The 20,687-nt window shown below is 49.9% G+C and overlaps 1 protein-coding gene across 1 annotated transcript; it reads right to left on the reverse strand.

The window, feature by feature from the left end:
• Window positions 1–1,344: 1,344 nt before the first annotated feature.
• Window positions 1,345–18,254, reverse strand: C15h8orf74 (similar to human chromosome 8 open reading frame 74). Its single transcript, NM_001109103.1, is given in 4 exon segments — window positions 1,345–1,722; window positions 3,610–4,025; window positions 16,576–16,768; window positions 18,161–18,254. Coding segments are annotated over 4 exon segments (897 nt in total). The 5' UTR covers window positions 18,209–18,254; the 3' UTR covers window positions 1,345–1,482.
• Between the last annotated feature and the right edge of the window lie 2,433 nt (window positions 18,255–20,687).

The following is a 20,687-nucleotide window of genomic DNA, read 5'->3' on the forward strand; positions in this document are numbered from 1 at the left end:
AAGAAGCTTCCAGAGCAAAGTGATGCAGCTTCCCTTGATGTGATGAAGATATTGGCTCACCATAGGCCACGGTGAAAAGCATTTGCCCTCAAGATGGTCCATGTCCTTCTCAATCTCTAGGGACAAAGGAAGATTCTTATCTTATTCCTCCTTCCTCTCATCCATCCATCGTTTTTATGAGACAGGATTTCATGTATCCAAGGCTGACCTCAGACTTTCTAGGTAGCCAAGGATGACCTTGAGCTTCTGATCTTGTGCCTGTGCCTCTCAAATGCCAGGATAGCAGATGTGCACTACCATGCCCAGTTTATACAGTGCTGGGAATCAACACTAGGGCCGCATGCATGCTAGGTGTACTGGCTAGTTTTGTGTGTCAACTTGACACAAGCTGGAGTTATCACAGAAGAGGAGCCTCAGATGTGGAAATGCCTCCATGAGACCCAGCTGTAAGGCATTTTCTCAACTAGTGGTCAAGGGGGGAGGACCTATCCCATGGTGGGTGGTGCTGTCCCTGGGCTGGTGGTCTTGGGTTCTATAAGAAAGCAAGCTGAGCAAACCAGGGGAAGGAAGCCAGTAAGAAACATCCCTCATGGCCTCTGCATCAGATCCTGCTTCCTGACCCTCTTGAATTCCAGTCCTGACTTCCTTTGGTGATGAACAGCAGTGTGGAAGTGTCAGCTGAATAAACCCTTTCCTCCCCAACCTGCTTCTTGGTCATGATGTTTGTTCAGGAATAGAAGCCCTAAGACACTAGGCAAGCATTCTACCAACAGAGCAATAACCCCATCGCTGCACACCATTCTTTAACATCCCACCTAAAGTGTGGCTGAAACTCTAGTGGAACCCCACTCTTTCTGGGTGAGGGAAGGGAGCCCCAGAGAGTTAAAATATTCTGTCACTGCTTTGTCAACTTGGGACCTCGAGAACTACTTTCTCCTGCCCAGCTGTGCAGCACCGCCCTCTCCAGCTGGCTTGACTGGTGCTGAGTTGGATGAATCTGGCTGGGCTGGTGGTCTATTCATGCAGGTGGGTAACTGAGTCATTGTCCCCTGTCAAACCAATAGTTGCAAGCTAGTGTCTATCTGCAGGAAGGCACAGTGCTCCAGGCAGAGTCCAGACAGAGCCCTGAGCACTGCCTCCAGGCCCCTTTCTTCAGCTCTGTCTCTGGCTGGCTGTGGGCAGGTCCCTGGCCATGCCTGCACCCTCTCCTAGCATCCTCTGTAAGATCCTAGCATCCTTCACCACTTGCTGTACCTCCAGGGAAGGAGAACCTCAGAGTATGTTTTGCTCGGGGGACCTCTAAGGTTCCACTGAAAGAGAGGTCTGGCCTAGCCAACCAGCTACCCTCTCCAAGCACACATTGGTTTCCAAGACAGAGAGCCTGGGAGTTACTTTGTTCCTTTTAATCACTAGGAGCCTCTGGTCTATGTTGAGCTCCATACTGCTTTTCTTGCATGTCCTTGAGTGGTAGTCACCAGCCTCCTACTTCTTTGCTTTGGCTTTCTTTCCTTTATTGGCCTTACTGGCCTTAGGAGAGTCCTCTAAGGCCGCCGGGCCAGCGGTGATACAGGGAAGTGGGGGCGGAGGAGCACTGAGACTGAGTGTTTTCTTCTGCAGCCTCAGGTCCAGGATGTCAAAGGCTGCCTGGATCTCGTACTGTAGAAGCTCCTGCAGGCATGCGATCTGGATGTGGATGGCCTCGCTGACCAGCCGCTCCAGAGCCTGCAAGACATACACCAGTGAGCATACTTGGAGGACAGCCAAGGCCCTCCTCCTCCGGTCAGCTGTGGCTCTTCATGGTGGTGGCCATTTTCTGTGGACACACCTCCTGTCCACCAGCTCCCTCCCTCACTAAAGTTCACTGCTTCCTCCCTTCCCACTGCCAAGTTCAGGGTAACAATCTCCGTCTCCTCATGTGTGTCCCTCATTCCCCACATGCTTCTGGAGCCATAAGCCAGCGGTAACCCATAACCCGTGTGGCCATAGTAAGCTCCTCCCACCTCCTGATTGTTCCTATCTCACAGTCCTAGCCCCTTCATTGGAGGGGACAGACGGAGCTTTAGAGGGTAGACTTACCTTCCAACCAGCCAGCTACAAGAATGTGAGCTCAGCCCCCATTTACCATTCTAACAGGACACACTGTGACCCCTTTCACATTCCTGACCCTGCAGTGTCCTGGAGATATGTGAAAGGAGAAGTTACGCATGCTATCTGAATGTGATGAAGGATATATTTTTGGGGTGTGCTGTTGTTTGTAATATATACTTAAAATCTGGTGTACAGTTCATCCCAGAGTATTCCCTAGATTTTACTTAAATATAAAATTAATGGTCTCCCCCCAGCATTAGGAGAAGATTGGACTCCACAAAGAAGTGTGCTTGTCCTATGGTGGTAGGTGTTGAATGCCTCCCTTGGGCTTACTGCCAGAGATCCTAAGCTCTGCCAGAGAGCCCTAAGGAAGATCAAGGGGACTGGAAAGGCCTGGTGGAGCAGTGGAGGGCGTGTTGGGAGCAGGAGTTGCTATCCGGCAGCCTTTGCCTGGCCTAGCCTGTAGACTCTGAGGTATCATAGAGCAAGGTCCCTTAAGGACCTGGGGACAGGCTGTTCCTGAGCGTCCTGGACTCCCATTGGATGTCTGTTGTTGTTTTGTGACTGAGTCATGGTTAGCCTTGAACTCCTGATTCTCCTCGCTGAGTGCTAGGATCTTACATGTGTGCCTCCATGCCTGGCTGCCTGCTTTGGATGTCTTCATGTACTTAGATCACATGGTCTTGTCCTTTTACCATGTGTCAGGAGCCTTGGCCCCGGATGAGTGTCATCCAACCTGCTGGGTTATTATTATTTTAGCAATTTCCATACATAGTTTTGAACTTTAAAGGAATACTTACTTCTTTGGCTGACAATCAGAAGCCCAAACTAACCAACAACAAACAATGGAGCCTTTCAAAACAAACTCTTCAATTTACCTCTCCTGCTGTGCCTGTGTATACTGGGTCTCTCTGTCTCTCTCTGTCCTCTGTCTCTCTCTGTCTCTGTCTCTCTCTGTCTCTCTGTCTCTCTGTCTCTCTGTCTCTCTGTCTCTCTGTCTCTCTCTCTCTCTCTCTCTCTCTCTCTCTCTCTCTCTCTCTGTCTCTGTCTCTCTCTCTCTTTCTCTGGACCATCTGCTCACACACCTTCCCTGAGTTTAAACCCTGGGTCTCCATGATGACGTTTCTGACTACAGACAAAGGGCACTTCGATATCCCCCATCAGCTCAGAAAGCCATGTTACTTTGATGACACATTCAGTGGTATCTGTCACCAGTCAACGACAATGGGAAAAACCCAAGACTTCAGGGTCAGCATGCCTCCACCAGCTGTGAACTCTTCTCCACAGTAGCTTGGTAGCATTGGGCAAGTGATGTTCTCTAGCCCTATTATGTCATCACAGAAATGGGGACAAGAGTTTCTACTGGACGGGGACGCTGTGCAGTGAAGTGCATGCAAGGTCTGTGGGAAATGCTAGATGTCTATGTGGCCCTCTGCCTTCACTACCAAGGCAGACGGTGAAGGAGGCCTGTGAGTAAGTCCCAGCCTGCTGTGTCTCAGAGATCCTGGGGCAAGACCTCACCTCCCTCCTCAGAGTTGGTCGGGGCTGCAGCTGGGTTGGAGCTTCCTCAACCCCAAAGGCCTTCTGCAGCATCTGTGCCTGCTCCATGCGCAGTGTCTCCTTCAGCACCAGCACGTCCGAGCGCTTCTCCGCCTCAGCCGCGCTCAGTTCAGCTACCTGTTGCTCATGTTTCCACACATCCCTGTCTTTGCCATCGGTCAGTGGAAGGGGCTGGGGTGGTGTGCACATCTGCACATGCGCAACTGTCAGGTTGACCTCCTGGTCCTGGCTCAGGACATACTGGTAGAGTCTATAGTGTCGGATGAAAGTGTTGTGGAAATAGTCACAGAGGGCCAGCAGGTGGGTGACATTAAACTGCTTCTGGTAATCTTGGAGCTTCTTCCCCAGTATTGTCACAGCCTCTGTGATAGAGCAGCCTGTGGGTACAGAGCAGTACAGTACAGAGTGTAAATTGGGCTGGGAACACAGGTTTGACCTCAGAGCCTGCATCCTGACTGATTCTCCAGCACCGCTCACCAGCTCCCAAGAGCTCTGGAGCACGCCTCGTTTCCCTTTTATTTCTTCTGTGGTAACTTGCATGTTTTCTACTTTCTCTCTAGAACTATTTCATCCTTTTGTCTTTAGCCCCCTGCTCTGATGTGCTTGCTTCAACTGTGCTTTGCACTGTTTCAACATCAATTCCTCAGAAAGGAAAAGATGGAGTAACAAGGGATCTCTGCTGTTTGTGGAGAAGGTGGTGACTGGAGGGAGATGTTTCCAGGTTACCGTGATAATGGGGACTTGGGGACAGAGCTGGACAAATAGGCTTCACCTTACCCAGAGTCCAGAAAACAGCACCAACGGTGAAGCTCCTGAGAGAGAGAACGTTTCTCTCCCATGCCTCTTCAGGCCTGAGCCCTCTAGGTGCCTCATTGGTTAGAGGCAGACCTCCATTCAGGCTGCCAGGACCTGACACAGTAATTGGTTCCTTAAGGGGCACGGCAGACTGCTGTGTATGTCTTGGGCAGAGCAAGCAAGATGTGGCTTAAGAACATGACCCTCATACAACCAGGAGAGCCAGTTCTCACAGATGCTATGGCTAAACACAGGGAGCTTGGTCATGTGACTCCTTGCCCTTCTCTGTATGAGGCCACTGTAGGGCCACACATGCTTAGAACGCAGATACCTTTAGTGGCCGTGGAAATCAAGTGCTAGATGCAGGAGTCTGGCTTTCTCCTAAGTTGGGGTGTCTCTTCCTTATCTCTGTCCATCACCCCTTATTCCTCTGGCTCTAGAGGAGTCTTCACTCTGCCCTTCCCCACCTTGGCTCTGCCCATAAGGTGGTGTTGAAAGCTCACCATCTTAGTTCTCCACCTACTCGGGGCTCCTTGAAAGGCTGTGCTGCTCCGTATGGGAATATTGACCATTATCTCATTACAGTGTGGACATGGAGAGGAGGTGGTGTTGCCCTGAAAACAGCAAGTAGGCAGGGACCTGCTTTGCTGAGAGCCTGGTGTATTTTTACATCTATGTGGCTGTGACCAAATCTCACAGATTCAACTTAAGGGAAGTAGGGCTTCTTGGATTCGGGCTCATTTTCATTCTGTCACAGTGGAGAAGACAGGGCATCGAGGCTCTATCTGTGACAGTGTTGTGTGTACAGGGGAGGTTAGTCAAGTGAGAGTAGACCAGAAAACAGAGCACAGCCCAGCACTGGGACAGATATTGGATGTCACCTTCAAATTCATGCTCAGTTCTGCAGCCAGTTAGATCCAGCTCCTAAAGAGTCCACTTGACTCACTGGGACGTGAACATTCCAAACACGACTCTTTAGGGGACATTTCGGATCTAGACTGTTAACGCCCAGGCTTCAGAGGTGAATGAGAAAGGGAGGTGGGTACAGGCTGGAGCTTGACCTTGGAGTAGGCAAGCCCCTTGGTTCAGAGCAGAGCAGGCTCAGTGTTAAGAGTTGTGCTTCTGTCTTAGGGGAAGGCCCTGGCTTAGAGGCCCAAGACACTCACTCTGACCCTTCCTAGCTGGGACACTGACATCTTTCACTTGAATGTAAAGTTGTGGACTGTATATATTTACTTCAAAGGCTTGTTGAAGCTTCCTGGGAGCTACAGGGCAGAGAGCCACAGAGGCTATAGGGGAGGAGCTCTGCTAGACCTTTGAGAGAAGTCTGCCTCCATCTTCTCTTCCTCCCTCTTCTTTCATTGCTTCTGATATCCCTCCTTTCTCCCCCCACCCCCACTGTTCTCTCTCTCCTTCCCCGCCTCCCGCTTCCTATCTTCAGCTTCCTTCTGAGCTCCTCCTACCCTCATTCCAAGGTCAATCTAACTGATTGGTCTGGAGGAGCACTCAGATGACTGTAATCTGAGAAGAAGGGGTTTGGTCAGAGGCTTTGTTCTGGCTAAAAGGGGCAGAGCAAGGGAGGGAAGTCAGCCCAGTGTGGAGAGAAAGAGCTGAGCAAAATGCAGCGTGGCTCAGGTTGGGGGTAATTGGGCTCAGAACAATAGAATCAGGATAGGCCGCAGCAAGTGTTGGTGACAAAGTAGGTAGCAAGAAAATGGGAGGGACCCATGGGCCATGCTCAATAGCTATGCTTAGATTTCAGGAGCGGACACTTGGGAACATCTGGGCAACAGGTTAGAGGTGAGCAGAAACAAGTTCTTGGACGTAGGACGTCTGTGAGCAGGAGTAGCAGGCCGTGATGGAGAGAGAACTGAAGCGTATGGGATCACTTGGAGCAGGTGCTGGTTTGGCTCACCAACCAGAGGCTCTTGGCAGCTGCCACATGGGGAACAGTGACTTACCAATGCCTAGTGTCCCTTGCTACCCTATTCTTGTCAGGGCTAGGTATCTGAGTATAGAAGATTCCTCTATTGCAAAGACAGCCAATAGACAACAACTGCATCCCCCGGAACACTGTGAGGAGAGTACTTGTGCTCTGAGGAGCAGCTGGCCCCTTACCTGGGTACTATCCCAGCTCCCTCCTGCTGTGCCTTCTTTTGCTGCTACTTGCCCGAGCAACTCTGATGTGTCACCTGTATCCACTGCATTTCTTGTGGTTGTGACCTAATGCCAGGCAGAGGCAACTGGAAGGCTTATTTGGGCTCACCGCTTTAGTCCCTCACAGTAGGAAAAGCATGGTGAAATGGGACAGTCAGTGGTGTGGGAAATATAGCAGAAGCTATCTCATTTGGTGGCACGCAGGAAGCAAGATGAGAAGGAACCAGAGGCAAGCATCCCCTTCAAAGGCCTTCTTCTGGTGACTACTTCCACCTAATCTACTCCTCCTAAAGGTTCCACAGCCTACAAAAGAGGGACAGAGCTGAGGACTGAGTGCTCAAAACCCAAGTCTGGAAGATGTTACATATTCAACCCTAACATCATTCAAATTCTCTGGCCTCTTTTCATCTTGCGTTTTTACACACACACACACACACACACACACACACACACACACTTTCCTCTTTATTTTTAAAATTTTTATATACTGGGCTATTTTCGTTCAAGTGGGTAACGTACTTTGAGCACCTCCCATACTGTTACCTTTCCCCCACTTCCTCCCCTCCCTCTCCATCAGCCCCCATGGCGTTCCTCAGTCAGTGTTGCTTCAACTTTGGTGCCACCCGTGCATATATGATGGTGACTCCATCATAAACACATGGAACAGTGAAGCAGGAAAGACAAAGGACCCGGATAGAAACCCACGCAGCTACAGCGTGAGAGTCTAAAAGATTACACTGGAGAACACACTGCTTCTTCAGCAAACAGTGCTAACAAATCTAGGTATCCACATGCAGAATGAAACCAGATTCCTGTCTCTTGTACATTAGTTTGTTAAAAGTCCGAATGAGTCAAGGGGACCTTCAATGGGACAAAATAAAATAAAATAAAATAAAAAATCCGAGCTCTATGTTCTGATGCTCAGTTCTACCAACAACCCTGATCCTTAGCATTGATTTTTCCCCCCCTGGGCTTCTTGAGCATCACAGACATCCTGGTTAGTGGAAGGGAAAGACTAGGCCCAGTGGAAGCCCCTGACTGCCCCTGCCTCTCAGCTCTGCACTTTAGAATCCCCAGGACCTTTCTAGAATGCAGATAGTTCCTTCCACACATGGCCTTCCCTCATCCCCTCACCTGAGACTGGTTGGGGGGGGGGGCTGCTTTTAGAATTTCTTCTTTGCATCTGGGATCAAAGCCAGGAGATCTCAGCCTCTGGATAAAAGGTGACCAGCAGGGTTCGGGATTTAGCTCAGCGGTAGAGCGCTTGCCTAGCAAACGCAAGGCCCTGGGTTCCGTCCCCAGCTCCGGAAAAAAAAAAAAAAAAAGAAAAAGAAAAAAAAAAGGTGACCAGCAGGAAAACAGAGCCTCTCCTCTCTGTGATCACTTCCTGGCCATCACCCTCCTAATGCTGGGGCCTTTCCTTACTTGGGCGTGAGTCTGGGGCTGCTCAGATTTGTAGGCATTTTGACAGATTCATTTCTTCTTTTGGAGGGGGTGGTAGTGGTTGAAAAATGGTGTGAAGGTCACGTGCAGGCTGCAAATTGCCAAGAGCAGAGGATGTAAGTATAAACACCCATGATGCTCTCAAGGTCCAGGAGTTGAGCCTGCAAGAAGTACGGAAGGGGTTGCCAAAGGGTGTGTGGGTGCCGAACAGGAGGTGGCGGGGGGGGGGGGGGGAGTTCCTCAGGCTGAAGGAATGTATAGAATCCTTAAGTTTCTTCCAGTAAAGCACTACAATGTAGCCCCAGGGCCCCCGGGGTAGTGAAGCAAGAAGAGTTTGAATGGGCTTCAGATTGAGAAGCCAAGTAGAGAGACCACCAAACAAGTGATCCTAGGTGAGGGCCAGCATGTTCCAGTGATATGAGCCGTCAGAACCTCTCAAGGATCCTCACGATAAACTTGCCAGAAGGGGCTCTGTTCTGCCTGCAGCCTGGCCTGGCCCAGCACTGGGGTCTTGCTCCTCTATGTAGGTGGCCATGTCTACTGCTTTCCCCAAGGCCATCCCGTCCTCTGCAGCCCCAGCATCCACACTCAGAATTCAGGGTTGCATCATGACATCTGTTAGGCCCAGCCATGCCTGAATCTTCCCGAGATTGTCATACATCTTTCTTGAAAGGCAGGAAAACACTAATGCAGCCTTGACCTGGGTCAACTGGACAAATCCCTGGTTGACTCTGAACTCCACCGGAGACACTGTCTGGGCTCAGTAGACCTTGTCCCTTGCTGCTGAGAGGTGTGCAGTTGTCTCCTCATGTCCTAGTGACTCAGCATGGAGGGATTAAGTCGCAGAAGTCTCTGGTAGAAGCAGGCAGAGCTGGGCCTGCACACTGCTCTTCAATAACAGGGAGTGGCCTTCATTTGCATTGGCCACTGGGAACTTCCTGAAGTCTGTCCCCAAACCCCTGGAGGCCCACACCTGTGAGGAGGAGCAGAGTGGAGGAGGAGAGGAATGATGGGAGAAAGGTGTGGGGGAGGATCTGCCGATGGCAACACAAGACGCTTGCTCGCTCCAGCCTTGGGCATAAGGAGCTGGATGGAGAGCACTGACGTCTCCATAGCAGCACAGAAGAGGAGCTGGGCCTGAGGGTGGGGAGGATATAGGAACAGTGAAGAGGGGCTGATCTTTCTGGATGGATACCGGATGACTTATGTGTCTCCGACAAGATAGTCTGGTTGTCTTGTTTTGGATCCAAGGCAGAAGAGTCAAGCCAGGACAACCTGACAACTTGACTTTCCCAGTACCTGAGCAACAGAGGCTAGCCTACAAGATGAAGCTCAGCCTGTCACCTCTATCCAGCACCATTCTGTGTTCTGTGGCACCCAGTAACCCAGGTGGTGACAACCGAGGCAGCATTATCATCAGGGTTGGAGAAAACCACAGTGCCACACCGCATGGATCTGTGTCACTTGGGCTCCTGAGCCCCTCTCAGTTCAGGCAGGCTCACACTGACCCATGGGGCATATTAAAACTCAGAGAGAGGATGAGTGATTCACTCAAGGAGAAACAGTTGAGGATTGGCAGTCAGAATTCAACCCAAGCCACTTGTCTCTAAGTGGTTTCAGGATCTCTTTGTAGACGTTTAGAGGTGGTTGCAAGAAAGGAGGTTGTTCTGCAGTGGGCTCTACTTCAACGATGCATAATCTGAGCCAACGACCCCAAAAACAAACTGATCCAAGGAAACTGAGCAGTTTCAATATGCTTTGAGCTCAGTTTAGTCATCAAAAAGGTGGAGTGAACACAGTGATTTCGAGTCTCCTTGGGGTAGATCATCTCTCTGGACCAAAGGATCTTGTTCTATAGATGGATAAACTGAGGTCCAGAAAAAGGATGGGACCCTTCTCAGCCCAGGGATCAGGACCCAGCATTGGAGTTTGTTTCAACCCCTAACCTGGGGAAGGGACGTGTTTCTTCTACTTCTTGCCCCTGAACCCTGGAGCTTCTTGTGGTTAGAATTTTCTCTGAATGTACCTGGCCACAGGTACAGGAAAGGAAGGGATAGGAGGACAGAAGACAACATTCTGCTGTTGTCCTGAGAGTGTTCTCTGTGCCTTCTCTGCTGACTAGTGGCTAAGGACACACGACATTTTTAGATGACACTCGTGAGATTTCTGAACCTTTGCCTGGCCCCATTTCCATGTCACCTGTCCCTGGGTCTCTGAGATGCTGGCTCCCTTTCTCTTTGGGGCAAGTAGTCCCCTGAGGAATGCCCCCTTCCTGCAGAGACCAGTGATACTGCAGGGACAGGGGACTAGGTTGTCAAGTTGCAAAACCCCTGAGGAAGACCTTCAGAGTGCCTCTCAGGCTGCCAGGCTGAACCTCCCCTCTGCCCTGGCCTTCAGATTGAGGACCTACAACCTTCCCCTCATCTCTGTCCCTAGTGGTTGATAGTCCCTGTGGCTCCCCTACACTGAGCTCAGGATGGCTTTGACACTGGGAGCTGAGCACAGAGTCTGGCTTCAGTGAGCAGCTCGGTGAGCCCATGAGAGCCCAGGCTGAGGAGTCAGGAGGATGCAGCTCACACCTGGTCGCAGCATGCCCTCACTTGCACAGGTGATCCTCTTTAGAAATCAGTGTTTTTATCTGGAAAATGGAGCCAATAAAAATCTTGCCTTGTCAGGTCCACAGAGAGTGACTGTCACAGGCTGCCCATAGTAATAAGTAATGTGCTCATATGTGTTCATCCTCTTCCTCCCCCTTAGGCCTCTACCAGCACCTCCCTGGGGATAATCTTGAATGTGTGTCTCTAGAGGTGCAGTACCAGGTTAGGCCCTGAGTCCTGGATACAGAGTGACTGCCATCTGGTGCCTCAGTGGTCACCTGGTGGCAGGTGTGGGAAATGGGACATGGGATTCTAAAGTGCGCTGTTGGATGGGTTGGGAATAGAGCGGGTGACCTCCTGGATCTCTTTCCGCTCTAAGAAACCATGGGGATTTCCATGGAGCTGACAGTTCTCTGAGCCATAATGGGCTGTGGTGGGTGCCGGGAGCCAAGCTCTGCAGTATACCACAGCTTACTAAGGGAGCCCCAACTCTGCAGTCCAATCATTTTAACTGCCACCCCTGTCCTAGATGAAACAACCAAATAATCCTCCTGTGTCAAGGACATGACTCTGTACCCAGCCTGCCAATCAGCTATTGTATACACCAGCTCTCCCCTGGATTCTGGGGCTTAGGCTGGCTGAGGAAGGTCAGGAATAAAACAGAGAAGATCACAGTCAAGAGCTGGAGGACTGGCCTGCAGGAGACCTGCACATCTATCAGTAGGTGGCATGCATAGCTTGCAAACACAGCTTGCTCTTTTAATTTGGCTCGAGACATGGACCCCATTGAACCCCTCCCACTGGTGACTGGTATTAGTCCTGAGGCTCATGCAGGTGACCCAGTTAGGAGCACAGCCCCAGGCATCATACCTGGTCCTTGTGCCAGCTTCCCATCCCACTTGAGGAAGGGGTCACTCTCAGGCTACCTGTCTACCTCTCAGGCCTACGATACATCCCATGCACTCAAAGTCCTTGACCCAAATGCAAAGTCAACAGGTAGGGTGTGGATTCTGAGTCAGACGCAGACCTAGATTCAAATCTTGAACCCATTTACCCCAGTTGCATTCTTAGGAAAGTTGATTAATCTCTCTGGGCCTCAGCATCTCACTTTTAAAGCAGGGAAGATGGTTGATGCCATACGTAATGCTAGACTTTTCCCGTGGCAAGCAGAGGGTCTGGCCATGGAAGAATGTTTTGTGTGGCAATCCTGTCAACATAGTTAGCAGTGACCCCACTTTGCACAGTGGTTGAGTATCTCACCTTCACCCACCCTGAACTGTTCTTCTTCTTTTTTCTTTTAATATAGACTCCTGTGGTAAGTCAAGATGGATTCCACCTCAAAACCTCCTGCCTCAACCTCCCAAATTCTGGGATTATAGATGTATGTCATAATATAGACATGTCACCTCAACTGGCTTTCTTCTTCAAATTTATGCATTGGACACCTAACTTCCAACCCCCAAAAGCTCGAACTGTTTTGTTTTGTTTTATTTTATGGAATAAAGCTTTAAAAGCAGTTGGTGTTAAATGTCATGTAGTCTGTAAACGAGGCCTAGTATGAGAAGTGGACATATACAGATGGGGACCATGGGAGGACGTGGGAGATGATAGGTGCTAGAGGCCAACGAGAATAGTCTTAAGAACAGGAGGACTACAAATGCCTCCTCTTGGACTTACAGCTGCCAGAACAGTAAGGAATGAGATATACGTCGCTGACTCTTACGGTCTATGGTGATTGCAAGGGCAGCCTGAGGTATCCTATTCACTCAGGGAAATGTCTAAAGTGAGAGTTGCCAGTTTGTCCCAAGAAACATTTTACATCTCCACCAAAGACCTTGGTGGAAACCTTGGCAAAGAAACTCTATCTAATGTCTCCATCCTGGCCTGGCCTGAGGCCCCTGATCAGTCTGTCCCAAGCAGCAGGAAATGACATCTGTTCTCTGCTTCGCTGGCCTGGAGTGCTGTAGGGTGAGGGTACAGAAGTTGTGCATGGCCATGAGCGCTATGCTGGGTAACCTGATGAGTCATTGCTTATTCCAGGTCTGGGTTGCTGGGGACAGGCAGGTGTCTGCCTTCCCACCCTCTGGTGGCCTGGTGACATTTCCTGGAGAATCAGGAGTGGCATGGGTGGAACTAGAGATACCAGGACCATGATACACATCGCTCTGCCTCTGTCAACTGCTTCTCTAGTCTGCCTTCCTCCTAGCCCCAGGATTTTGTGGCCAGGCAATAGGTCAGGAGTGTCTTCCTACTCCATGTGTCCATATTGTCATGGTGACAAAAGGTGGAAGCAGGTAGTTAGCCGGGGAGAGTCCTCCAGGCGATCAGAGGGCAGGGGCTGCAGAGGGAAACGAAGGTAGCCGAGGCTATCCCAGCTCCCTTCATCTCTCCTTCCTGCCCCTGGCTTCCCGAGCAGCCCCATATCTGTAGCACCCTCTTTTCTCCTGAGCCTCCTATGCACTTTCCTGCCCTTCTTTCTCTACCAGGATGTGCCCGACTGGAAGAACTCTGCCACTTGACCCCCATGGTTGATGATCTCACCCTAGGCCAGGAGGCAGCTGGATGTGAGTTGTCCGGCCTTCCCGGAGGCTGGTCCAAGAAGGTGCCAAGTACAGACCTCTTTCTTCTGGCCTGGAATCGAGGCCAGGAGATCCTGGGAGCCCTTTGCCAGGATGGAATCAGCTTATGCTTTTGAATAAAGGGCCGCCCTTTCCCTCCCAGTGCTGGGCTCGATTGGGCAAGGAGATAAGCTGAGTTGGCAGCCGTCCTGGCAGGGCTCTGAATCACTGTTGTGCAAACACGGCCCCTCCTTAAACGCTGCCTGCCAATGCCCTCATCCGCCGCGCAACCATCCTTAGCCTAGGCTACCCACAACAAAGCACCCCAGGGAAGCCACCTGCCAAGAAGAGCGGCAGCCAGAGTGGATGAGGCCAGCCTGTGGCCCCCACTGCCTGCATCCTATGCCAACACCTGTCGTAGATGTGATGATGTACCTAGGAGGGGCTGGGCGGGATGCAGGATAGAGACTCGGGAGCCCTCATCAGGACAGTGCACACTTTCTCCACTCCTGCAGGTAGGTGGTGGTGCTTGTGTGCACACTTGCCAGGGTAGGTCATGGCCCATGGCAGCTGGATTAGAAGGCACTTGGAGATTTCCTGGGCTTCCTTTGTGCTGACCCATAGCCTGAACCCATCTGCAGATGAAGGGAAGATAAGCAACGCCTTGTCTGGCTCCTTATCCTGAACCATTAGCTTTTCATTTAGTCCACTGCATCAGGACAGAACATCCCGCAGGGTGACTGACCAGGGTGTGCGGAGACAAAGTTGGAGTTTACAAACACACCCTCTGTCCGAGTTGGTGTTTTCTCTGCCGGTGAGAACCCCCTTCCCCAGGAGCTCCTAATAAATGAAGGCCAGATTCGCTTGAAGAAGCCAGCATAGTAACTGACTGTTTCAAACATAATTATGCGGGACCGGGAAGAAAGTTATCTATGCACAGGCACTACTCTCTGATTACCAGTTCCATCCGACCCAAGCTTGGGGTGGGTAGGAGAGATTTCCATGCCCAGGAAACAATACCAGGCCGTAATGCTGGAGGGGGGATAATAGAATGGACTGTGTTTGTCTGGTTTATCTCAAACCATAGAAAAAATTTTAAAAGTTAGCATCTGTAGGGAAAAAAGCAGCTACTCACTTTGACAACAGACTTCAAAGTGTGGTCAGTGACTGTCCAAGTCAGCCAACTTCAACATGGTTAATATAGCGAACGCTGCTTCTGGGTTGCAGTTTTTCTGTTCATTCCTTTAAGCTTTCCCCCACTACTTTAATTTATTGACGGGGTTATTCACGGTGTTTGTCAGTCAAGTTATTTCTGTTATTCATGATGCTGTCTACCTCAGCTTTGCTTTGTTTCCAATAAGGGGTGAGTGGTATAGAGACTTCTGATCAGCTTCCTGCGTTTCACGGATTTGGCCCCTGGAGTGTGAAGCCTATCACAAGAGGCACTGTGCACGGTGGGGAAATGCAGTCACCTCCTTACTATAGAGAGAGGTGTTTTTACTGCAGTCTGCATTTGTGAAGGAGAAAGTGTCTCAGGATTTCAGCTCTCTTAAGAGCCAAGTGGACAGTGGTGAGCTGATGTGTGTGTGTGCGCGTGTGCGTGTCCATGTGTTAGTGGTGTGCAGACCTACACATGCATGTATGGAGGCCAGAGATTAATGCTGGATGTCTTTTTAGTTGTTTATCTTTTGAGACAAGGCCTCTCATGGAACTGGATCTTAAACATTTTGCTAAGTCCCTGGGATCTACCTGACTCCAAACCTCTGCTGATTCCTAACCCCCAATGTTGGGGGTATAGACAGACACCACAACGCCCTGACTTTATGAGGTTGCTGAGGACCCCAGCTCAGGCCCTCACACTGGGGCAGCAAGCAATCTAGCAATTGAACCATTCCCCCCAGCCCAACTTTTAAGAATTTTTTTTTTTGGTTCTTTTTTTCGGAGCTGGGGACCGAACCCAGGGCCTTGCGCTTCCTAGGTAAGCGCTCTACCACTGAGCTAAATCCCCAGCCCCAAGAATTTTTATTTTTTGCAGTTTCACCATTCAGGATCATGGCCCAACAGTGAACCTGGATGGATGGTTTGGATGCGACCAGAAGGGAGAGAAAAGAGAGACCAAGATCAGAACTAGTGTTGGGCAGAGTTGAGATGGAGCAGTTCTCCATCACTCCAACAGAGACCAAATCATAGGAATCATACAGAAGACCCAGAGTTCCGAATGGGTGGCCAGTCCAGGGAACAGCCCCCCCAGCAGTGGGGGTGACCATAACACTTGCCTTCCATGCTTGTGAGAGTGTTCTAGCTTACAGCCAAGTAGGCATGGCTTCTGGAATGCTTTCCCCTTGTGACCCCTTTGTACCCTCACCAAGTTTATTTTGAGAGCGAGTCTCACCTTGTAGCCCTGGCTGGTCCGGGCCTCATTATGTATACTGTGTAGACCATGCTGGCCACATGCTCACAAAGACCCCATCTACCTCTGCCTGCCAAGGGCAGAGATGAAGGTGTTTGTCACCATCCCCAGTTTCACGCCCTCCAAACGTAACAGGACTCTAACTACGTAGCTAAAGAAAATGGTATGCAAATCAAACATTTATCCATTATTATAATTTTAGATATGGTTCAGTAGATGTAATTTTACAACTGATTAAGTATTACATTGAATTTATATGTTAATGGGATGATCTACTTGTTTATTTAAATATAAAAATGAAATTTTGGATGAATATTTGATACTGTAGAATATAGAATATTTTCAAAATTTTTCAGATTCAATTAATATTTTGATTTTACAGTGCCGCGAATGTTTGCTTCAAATAAATGTGCAATGAAAATGACAGAAGCATATCCAGGGTCCTTTCAGAAATTGGTTGAAAATTTACTCTAATCTGAAGCCCAAATCACTGAATGATATTCCTATGAAATTTAAGTCAGCAACTCAAATAGCAATTTAAAAAACCAAACCTTCTAATACAATACAATCCAAAGTGCCCTGGTGTGACACACACGAGGAGTGACGGTGGGAAATATACTCTTCGCTTTTAGTAATTAAGCCATTGTACTTCCTTAATGGTCCTGCAGTGACCAGTTCACTCCTGGAGGGACACCCTTTGAGGAGCACAACCATCGTGGGGACAACCTGCTGTCCCAGGACACAGAGGAGAAGTCCGTGAAAGGTTCCGGGAGGGGGCTGATACACTTGGTTTATGTAAGCAGAGGAAAGCTAATGCCCTGAGCATCTCGGGGCAGTGTGGAGTGCTACAAGACAAGTGCAGCCTTGGAGATCAGGGATGGGGAGCAGAGCCCAGGGCTGTGCTGTTGCTGAGCTTGAGATCCCTGGCTCCTGAGGGCGCCCATGTGCCTTCAGTGCCACTCTTTACCTTTGGTTTCCCTGAGCAGCTCTTCTGTGAACTTGACCACCTGGACCACCTCGACCCATGGGAAGCCTTTGCCCACAGCAAAGATGACACTGTCATAGAGGGTGTCCAGCAGTATGCTCCGGCGGGCATCCCTCAGCTCATCAAACTCCTCCCAGTTCAGGAGCCTCCGAAGGTGCTGTCGCCCCTGAGGTTTCTGCAGGGTAAAGGAGACAATGTCATCACTGGACATGACACTGATATGGGGTCGGTCACACTTACATCCTGAGAATAGCCAACCAGCCATGTGAAGGCACCAAGGAAGAATCAGGCTTTGGTTTCTAGACAGATGTACCTCCCCTTTTCTGGGGATTTGTTCTTTTGGGTGCACTCCCGAGTGTATTGGTACACATGTGTGTGTGTGCTCACGTGTGTGGTTGGTACACGCGTGTGGGTGTGCTCCTGTGTGGGAGAGTATGAAGGAAGCCTCAGGTATTAGTCATCACTCATAGACCTCTTTGGGTTGGATGGGTCTCTCACTAGCTTGGAACTTGTCCTGTTCATTGCCTCTTACCTCCCATGTTTTGGGATTATAAAGTTCCAGCACCACCCATGGGTGCCTATGGAATACACTCTGGGGATCAGACTCAGTCAGGTCCTTGTGCTTGTGTGGCAAGCGCTTAACCAATTTAGCTCTCTCCCTAACACCATTTACTCCTTTTACTAACATTCCTTTCTTCAAGAGCTCTCATGCTGTTCAGAGCAGCCCTGGGTTTGTGTACCTCCAACAAGCCTCAGGTTTCGAATTAGGATTCCTCCCTTCTGTTCCCTAAAAGAAGTCAATTTCCCTTTGAGACTACTTTCAACTGGCTAACCCGACGCATTCATGCCAGGGTGTAAATGACTGATGAAGAAGAGGTTTAATAAGGTGATGTTCAACTTGGTGGAAGCTCAGGCACTCTTGTGGGCTGAGTTAAGACTGATAGGTTAAGCTTTGCCCTCGGTGTTTTGTAGTCTTTCTAGAAGGGTTGTATCGAAGGAGAAGCAAGAGCCAATTCAATGATAAGAAACGGGGAGCTGTAGAGGCCTGCCATACACAGGAGTCCTGCTCCCCAGGGTAGGAGGCCCTAAGTGGAGGACCATGGAGAGCAATGGCAAACCCCATGACAGGGAACCTAGAGCTGCTCTTGGCTCCCAGAAGTTTCTGTTTACCACATTCCTCTGAGCAATGCAGACCCTCCCTGCAGCTCCCATCAGCAAGAGTCCTTTTGTCCTTCCTCACAGATCAAAGGGCTGTTGGAGTCCAAGGAATCAGGCACTGTCTCCTCTTTCCTCCCCTATCCATAGGCTGCTCCATAGTCTAGATTTTCCTGTGGGCTCAAAACAGCCTATGACTCTAGAATTCCAGCCTCAAGCATCCATTGCACCAGATTCAGGAGCAGGGACTCTGGAATTCCAGCCTCAAGCATCCATTGCTTGAGGCGCCCTCAGAGGTGATGTGCAGGCATGTTAAAAGTGCCACTCAAGGAGACAGCATCCATGAGCTTCACTGGTATACCTCCCCACCATATCCACCAGAGCAAACGTCTCTAAGAACCCAGATCTTCACCTGAAACTGGAAGACTTCCTTCACTCCCTGGGGTGTTAGGAGTGCCATGGCCCTGACTCCTCCCAGTTGCTAGGAGACCTCACTGGGACTTCCTCAGTTCCTGGAACCCTGGCAAAGAAGGCTGGCTTTGTTATGTCATGGGGTCCCTGGGCTCCTTCTAGTTCCTTTCATACTGGTCCTTCAGAAGTCCCTTGCTGTAGATCATCCTTGTGCAGTTCAGGGATGCCTCCTTATTGTCAGCCTCAGCTGTCAACCTATTCTCCATCATGTGCATGAACGAGTATGTGCAACACACACACACACACACACACCCCTTCATTCGACACATCCTGTTAATTGCAGTCTAGGTCTTCCTGTCCTTCTACAGGTCAGACTTATCTCCATACCAACCTTCACATACATACCTCATTCCTTCAGGATCTAACCCAATCAACCCCTACCCCTACCCAGTGGCTTCCATAATTCTATGCTTTCAATATCATGACTTTGCTTTGAGGACCCAGGGGGCAGCTAGGCAGGGGTGCCCTGGTTGCTGTGCCTAAACACTAAATGCTAGAAGTGAGGACTGATCTCCCCTGTCCTGGTAGCACCTGAGAACTTAAGGAACAACTATGGCTCTCCCCATCTCAGGCGCATGTCCAGAGCCCCAGTGGGAGGGCCTGAGATGTTCTTTCTTGTGCTGGTTTGTTCTGTCAGCTTGACATAAGCTAGGGGTCACCTGGGACCCTTGAGAAAAATGTTTTCATCAGATTGGCTAATAGGCAAGTCTGCGGGGCATTTTCTTGATTAATGGTTGATGCAGGAGGCCCTAGCCCACTATAGGTGGTGCCATCATGGAGCAAATGGTTCTGGAATGTATAAAAACCAAACCAAAAAAACCCAACAAAAAAGGGGCAAGCTGAGAAAGGGCAGTGAGCACGATTTCTCCATTGTCTCTAGTTTAGCTCCTGCCTTCCAGGTTCCTGCTTTGACTTTCTGCCTTGGCTTCTCTCTACTATGGACTGTGACCTATAAGCCAAACAAACCTGTTTTTCACTAAGCTGGCTTGTCAGTGTTTTATCATAGCAATAGAAAGCTAACTAAGATACTTGGTGGTGGAGAGTGAGGGAAAGAATCTTTATCTTTTCTCACTGCCTTTAAAATGCACCCTGACCCTTTTCCCTGCTGACTACCTAGCCAGGGGAATTTAAAGATGGCCATGTTTTACATCTTGCTGTGCTGGGGGCCGAGCTTCTTACTGGAGATCTCTAAATAATTTTTCATGCTGACCATTCCTCCTGAGCCCCCACACAAATATATGCATGTTATCAATTATGTAGATTTGGCTGAGCCATGGTATGTAGGCATTTAATCAAACTCCAAGCAAGGTACTGCTAAGTGGCACTTAGTAGGTCTTTGACATCTGCAGCCAGCTCAGGGGAACAGGGGAAGGTGAGGAAAGGGTTTTAGGAACAAGATACAAAGCCAGTGCATATTCTTGGCCTTTTCTTTCTCCCTCTTTCTCATTGGAACAGATACACGGTGAGGCTTCAGCCAGGCTGTAGATGGTGGGAGCAAGGCTGGCTTAGGGGAGGCTTGCTAGAGTTTGCAAAAACCATTTTGCTTCCTTCGTTGTCTTCCCACCAGGGGTGTAGAGATGACTGTCTAGCAACAGGAATCATGCTGTAAGTATAAGACTGAGAATCCCACCCTGGGTTCCCTAAGGACATCAAGTCTACTGTATCTCCATTGGCTGCCTGAGACAAGCCTGTCCTAGATGAGAGACAGGAAGCAATACCCCGTATGTCTGGTTTCAGGTGTTGGTGTCTGGTTTTAGAGTTCCCAGCAGCTGCAGTCAACCCTCAGCGCTGCAGGCTTGCTTTTCTGAGGCTTCAGGTGGGTCAAAAGAGGTCATCAGGAGGTGGGCCAAGCAAAGAGGAGGGGCTCTTGCTCACAGAAAGCAAAGTGATTTGCCGGAACCAGGAAGCAGAGGCAAGGAAGTTCAGGATGTCTCTCCTGTCACCCATGTGAGCTGCATGGCCCACTTCCTGTAAGGACCATGAGAAAGTGACAGTCTGCCAGTCATCTGTGGAGAGTTTTTTTTAGGACTACAGGAGGCTGGGAAATCTGCTCCTTGACGCAGTGGAACCAGGGCAGAGGGTGGTGCTGATGTGGGTCTATCCCACTTGCACACATCTCGATATCAATTCAACCTGCCAGAGCTTGAAGCTTATGGAGCAACTGGGAGCCTAGCTGGTTCCAGGGAAGGACAAGAAGCATCATCCCAGGGGACTATGTCAATCTGGTCTCGTAGCTGGGAAGGGAGACAAGCAGCCCAGAGACTATCTCTGGGATAGTCACCTTTAGTACTTCCTTTCTTCATCCACCTGCTCACTCAGAACAGCCACTGGGCATGTAAGAAATGCTTGGCCACATTAAGAACGAGCAGTGATTTGTGCAGTGGAGCCACAGTCATTTGGGGAAGTACAACTTCTGGCAATTGCCAGGAGAAAAGATGCAGGCGCTAGAGAGCATAGCCTGTGTGTGC

This window comes from Rattus norvegicus, chromosome 15 (assembly GCF_021556685.1).
Source record: "Rattus norvegicus strain SHRSP/BbbUtx chromosome 15, alternate assembly SHRSP_T2T, whole genome shotgun sequence".
In the NCBI taxonomy this organism is placed as follows: domain Eukaryota; kingdom Metazoa; phylum Chordata; class Mammalia; order Rodentia; family Muridae; genus Rattus; species Rattus norvegicus.